Here is a 5,795-nt window from a genome sequence, read left to right on the forward strand (position 1 = left end):
GATCCTATGACCCCAGCTGACTTCCTGCCCTTTGGGCAGGGGGCTGGACTCGATGATCTCCCGAGGTCCCTTCCAGCCCTGATGTCTATGAAATCGATGAAGACTGGACTTATATAGTAGGCCATTAAGAAATCAAGAGAGCATAGTTTCATATACTGTTGAGAGAATCTATATCTATATAGTATTATATAGAAATCATTGTTCTGAGATGCCTCTTAATGTTGCTTCTGTTTACGGGGAAGTGAGTTGGCTAGGAGTTTTTCTTCCCCCCCCCCTCAAATGAATGGGAATTTGTGACTAGACAGCACGGTTTGATGGGTGGGCTCTGCATTCACAGCTAGCTAGAAGCATGGCTCTGGGCCGGCTGGCTGACAGTAGCACCAATAAAAGATGTTCCTGTTATTCCCCACACCTATGCAACTGAGGTGGGATCCCCAGTCTCGGCTGGCCAGGACATCGCTCTCTCTTGGTGGTTCCTGTCTGCTCCTGTGTCCATGAAACAGAGAGCTCCTGGGCTTCCTTTTCCCTTTCTGCTTTGTACAATGTTTCTTTACTGTGTCTTTCAGAAGGAAGGAGCTGTCGCGTTCCTATCCAGGAGGAACAAATTGACTCCAATTCCAGCCTGATCAAAAACTGAGTCCCCATCAGGCTATCACTTACTGCATTTCTGAGCCAAGCAACATTAACCCAGCAGTGTGACAGCTACTCCCTGTGCGAAGGAATATTCTACGGAGATATGTATATACCAGTGTGCTTGAGTGTGTGAGATGGTTAAAAAAACGAGCTGTACCTCTGAGTGTACTCGAGTGACTCTCAAGTGTCAGTCCATGCACATTTATTTTGGAAGCATGTGACTCTTCATCAATCAGACCAGGCCCGTGCCTACAGCACCGGGTGCATCAGCCCAGTTCACCTAGCAGGTCTGGCTGAATTTGGACAGCGGCACCCCTTTGGGGGTCTGTAAACAGCCAGTATTCATTAATCAAAAGTATTATTTACTTAGGAATATAAGAGCAGGGCCATAGAGAGGAAGAATTTCAAAACCAAAACCTGTCTATGTGCATGCCTACCTTACCTGCAGTCCTACCGTGCTATGATGGGGACCTACTCAGGCCTGATTTTTCTAGCTGCTCCCACCAGGCTCATGCACCCAACTCATTTACCAGTCTGATTGTCCTGTTGACTCTTCCCTGTGTTAAGGAGCATCCCCTTTAAATCCTGCTCGATTTATTGTTCTCAGGTCTTGGCCTCAGCCCAAACCAGTCTTGTAGGTTGGCTGAGGATACAGAATCGGTGAAGCTATTCGTTCTGGCATCTAACAGCTCATGGCACATAACAACTCTAAGTGCTGGCTGAGCAGTTGTGGTTATCTGACACCTCCTCCCACTCTTGCATCCTGACAAATGCTTCTTGTGTACATTGCAGTGACCGAGCCAACAGGTAATTTATGAATAAGTTATTGATCCTACTATAGGTCAGCTCCAGATCTCTTTGTGTGTGTATGTGTGTTTGTGTGTGGGTATGTATTGTGGAAGGAGTCCTTATACTGACTTCTATAAGGGAAAGCAAATTCAGATACTTAGGAACATTACTAATGGAGACTACAGCTTAGGGGACAACTTGCGAGTACCATCTGCCTTGACAGCGGGCCTTTGTGGTTGGCGTTTGTACCACTGCATCATCTGTAAGCCCTGCACGCCCAAGATGCACTTTTTTGTGCTTCCTGTTTATGTTCCTAGGCAGCACAGCAAGCATCCTGTTAGGATGGGCACCTGCAGCGTGCATCTCCTCAGCCAGGATGTGGTCACATCAACCAAAACTGGACGCAGGCTGTGGTGTTCTGGGGCAGGCAGCCTTCTTAGAAGGCAGCCCTGGAAAAGGGTGAGAAGTGGGGTGATGTCTAATGGGAGAAGAGGATGAAGGATGGAGTAGACAGAGTGCAAAGCAAGTGCAAAAAGACTTCTTTTTTTTTTAAAAAAAAAAAGAAAAAAAGGAAGGGAATGAGGAGATCAGAAAATTTCCACTGGAAGCATAAAGAACGACTGCTGAGCTGGGTCCTCATTGATTGCCTTCTTGAGTTATCCACTCAACTGCAGCCTTGGTGTTTATGCAAGACCCTGCAGACCAGCAAGCCTAGGTGTGGAGGACTCACCTGCCCCTAGGTTCCCTACACCGAATCTCTGTTTCGAAAGGAAGAAAGAAGCTTCCTAAACTCCAGTGAACGCTGTAAACCTCACAGGTGCCTTGAGGTTTACAAACGGTGAGGCCTGGGAGGGTCTCCTGCCACCTCGCCCTGCCTGTAGCTCTGTAGGTGAGCAAGGACATTCAGTAGCACTTGTGCTTTCAAACACTTCTCCTCCAAGGGACCTTGGCAAACTCTGCTCTGCAGGAGGATGCCTTTCTGCTCTCGTTCTCGTTCTTGGGAGCGCAACTCCATTGTGTATCTGTGAATAATTAAAATAGCGCGGTGTGCTTTTTGTTTCTTTTTGGGGCATCGGCGGGTTTGATAGCGCAGCAGTGATGTTTCCGGGCCTTCTGGACATGGCACGCACAGTTCAGACTCAGGCTGTCAATCTTTATTTGAACTTTCATTTTCAGAGGATGGTACCAGGGGAAGCCCACGCTCGGAAAAACCGAGTGAGCTCAGTCAGCCTGATCCTGCTTCTACTTGAAATCCAATGAGAGTTTTTCCTCGGGAGAAGCAGATTATGCAGAAAAATGCTACATCAGTTTCTAAGGGTATTCATAGCAGCGAGGTTGCCTGTCTGCCACGGGCAATTTATTTTCCAGGACCTAAATGAGTTTTAAAATCAATGGGGATTTCCCAGTTAAAATCAAGAGCCAGGAAGCCCTGAGTTTTTACAGTGTCTGAGAAACTGATTTTCGGCGAGTCGGTCTCCTAGGTTCTGTCTCCCTGTCTGTAAAAGAGGAATAATGACATTTGTCTGTCTACCTCCTACAGCAGGGGCAGGCAATTATTTCAGGTGGAGGGCTGCTTACTGAGTTTTGGCAAGCCATCGAGGGCCGCATGACAGGCAGCTCAGGGCAGATAAATATTAATTTTCTAAATTTTTTAGGGGCCCCACGGGCCAGATAAAATGGCATGGCAGGCCTCATCCGGCCCCCAGGCTGCATTTTTCCCACCCCTGTCCTAGAGTGTTTGGCGGGGAAGGAGAGTGGGGTTTGTGTTAGAAATGTTAGTTACTTGGAAAGTCTTTCTGAGCAGTTTGAAAACTGAAGTTTTGTGATTGGCACCCTGCCTCAGTACCCAGCCATGATCAAAGGACAGGAAAAGCCATCTCATGGTCAGTATAAGTATGCTAATTATGCCTGACATAATTTGGCTTTTTTAATCCATCTAGATATATCTGGATTCACCTGGATATATGTAATTTATCTCCAGATCTTGACCTGGCCACCATATGCCAATATGACTGCCATGAGTCAGCCCTAAAGTTAAACACAGATGTAAATATGTGCAGGATAAGGCCCTTAATGCATATTTGTTTAACGTACACTTAGGTGTATTTGCATGTATCTTATGCATATTGTATATGTTATGAGCCTAATGCATATTCACAAGCATACATATGAAACGCAACATGCACGTGAGTATGGAAACTTGTAAAATGCCGCCCTTTTTTGCAATATATTTTATTGTAAATAGGTTTTGTTTTGGTTTCATGTTTCTTGAATTGCAACAAAAAAAGATGCTATTGTATAACTCAGATATTTTTCATGTTCAAGGTTAGTGTTTTATATGTAGGTAAAAGGAAGAATCTATATTTTGTATACACAATAACCACTGCATCTGCCAAGATGGGCCAAAGGAAACAGTATCAGGGAGCCCAACAGGTGCCTGGAAACATATTTTTACAAAATATGCTTTGTTATATGTTATACATATATGTGGAACGAACACTTATTTCCTGAAGTGAAATGCAAACATGTTGTATACAAATTTCTGTATTATATTCAATGTGTCATGAACAGTGATATTTTTCCAAATAATTTTTTTTCTTAACATGCGATGTGCCCATGTGCAATATGTATACCTGGGAAAAAAACAAGACCTTACACATTGTACAGTCCAGCATCCCTTAGGTAGTTTGGTGCTGATTTGTTGGGGTTTTCAGACGCATCAGATATTCTAATCCAGTTACCCACAGGCATTGTCTTGGGTGTGGACTCAATTGTGGGTGTGTAGCTCTCAGTGAAAAAAGAGGTAAGTTTATAGCAGTTCAGCCATCAGACAGTTACCACAGGTTAAGAGCATGAAGATGGGAAGTTAACATGGAACAACTAACATCCCCTTTTGCCCTATGGGAAATGGTTCATATATACACCATACGCAAATGACTGAGGAGCACTGACGTTCAGGGCAGAGGGTTCTGCTTCTAAGTTACTTAGGCAATTTTGGATATGGTACCTGAGGTCCCATTTTTAACATTGACGTAAACGGCTTGGAATCCATGGCCCTGGCATCCACAGAGTTCAGTCACTGCTGAACGCAGAGCTTTGGCCCTAAAGTCAGGAAGGTGCTTTGGAAAACCTTATCCCTTGACACTCCAAGTACCTTTAACCAGCAGGTACCTTTCATAACCCCCTTGCTTTATGGCCCAATTTGATGTGGGGCAGGTGAAAAGAGAGCAGTGCATTCATGACATTTGGTTATAAGCTGAGTTTGGCCCTGCTGCAACCAACGGAAATTTTGCCTTTGACATCTTTGGGTGCAGGATGTGGCCTTTGCTCAGAAGAGGAAGAAATGGGGAAGAAATGAGTGCTAACTGTGGAGAGGGATGTGGCTGGTGAGATGAACCCATGTTCTCTGGGATCTCAAAAGAGACCTGCCAAGTCACTGTCTAGCCTACAGCTGATAAATTCAGCCTGCACTGGATTTAAAACTGGTCACCTAGATGAAGGCTCTGTCACAGGTTTCCTGACTTCTTTGGCTGTTCAGGTAGAGCATGGATCCAGCATGGTGGCTCTTGGTGGTTAGGGTGCTGGCATGAGGTTTGGTTCTTGCTGTATCATACAATTCCTGGATGTTATCAGTCGCATCACTTAGTCTCTCAGTTTCCTGTCTATAAACTGGGCATAATTGTGTAATTAAACTGTTCTAAATGCTGGGCAATGTTGCAAAGTTAAATATACTATCTTAGAGCTGTGCAAAATTTCACCAGCTGTTTTGTTCCAACACAGTTTTGACCAATTTCAAGGTTGAAACAGCAAAATTGGAATGAAACAAAACCCATCAAAATAGCCTCGAAACAAAACGAGGCTGGTCGAAATGTTTTGACCATAGGCTGGGGATTGGAAGTCAGTCCAGCTGGGCTGGCTTCCCAGCCCCAGCGAAAGATCTGGCAGGGGGTGGGAGCCTGCCTCCTGGCCCTGGCATGATCTAGGGTAGGGGATAGGAAAGCAGCCCAGCTGGGCTACCTCTCACCCCTAGCATGATGTAGGGCAGGACACCGGGAAGGAGCCCAGCTGGGCTGACATTTCATCCCCCAGCAAAACTTGAAACAGTGTCGAAACTGTTTCCCCCTAAGATGTGGGGGGACATGGGCACATTGGAAGGATGCAACAGGCTACAATCAGACCTAGACAGGTTACAAGGGTGGGCAGACGAGATAGGATGGGTTTCAACACAGACAAGTGCAAGGTGATGCACCTCAGGAGGAACAACCGGCACCATACCGACAGGTTGGGGAACTCCCCTCTTGTCAGCATGGAGGCAGAAAGGGATCTGGGGTCATCATTGACTCCAAGATGAACATGGGCCGGCAGTGTGGGGA

At 45.8% G+C, this 5,795-nt stretch overlaps 1 protein-coding gene across 1 annotated transcript in view; it reads left to right on the forward strand.

The window, feature by feature from the left end:
- TNFRSF4 (TNF receptor superfamily member 4) overlaps positions 1-1,962 on the forward strand; it is an 11,224-nt gene extending 9,262 nt beyond the window's left edge. The window contains exon 7 of the mRNA XM_019541594.1: positions 567-1,962. Coding sequence (XP_019397139.1) covers positions 567-637 — 71 coding nt within the window. The 3' untranslated portion in view covers positions 638-1,962. The remainder of the gene's footprint in view (positions 1-566) is intronic.
- The last annotated feature ends 3,833 nt before the right edge of the window (positions 1,963-5,795 follow it).

Source organism: Crocodylus porosus, unplaced genomic scaffold (genome assembly GCF_001723895.1).
Source record: "Crocodylus porosus isolate Cpor-Errol unplaced genomic scaffold, CroPor_comp1, whole genome shotgun sequence".
Classification (NCBI taxonomy): Eukaryota; Metazoa; Chordata; order Crocodylia; family Crocodylidae; genus Crocodylus; species Crocodylus porosus.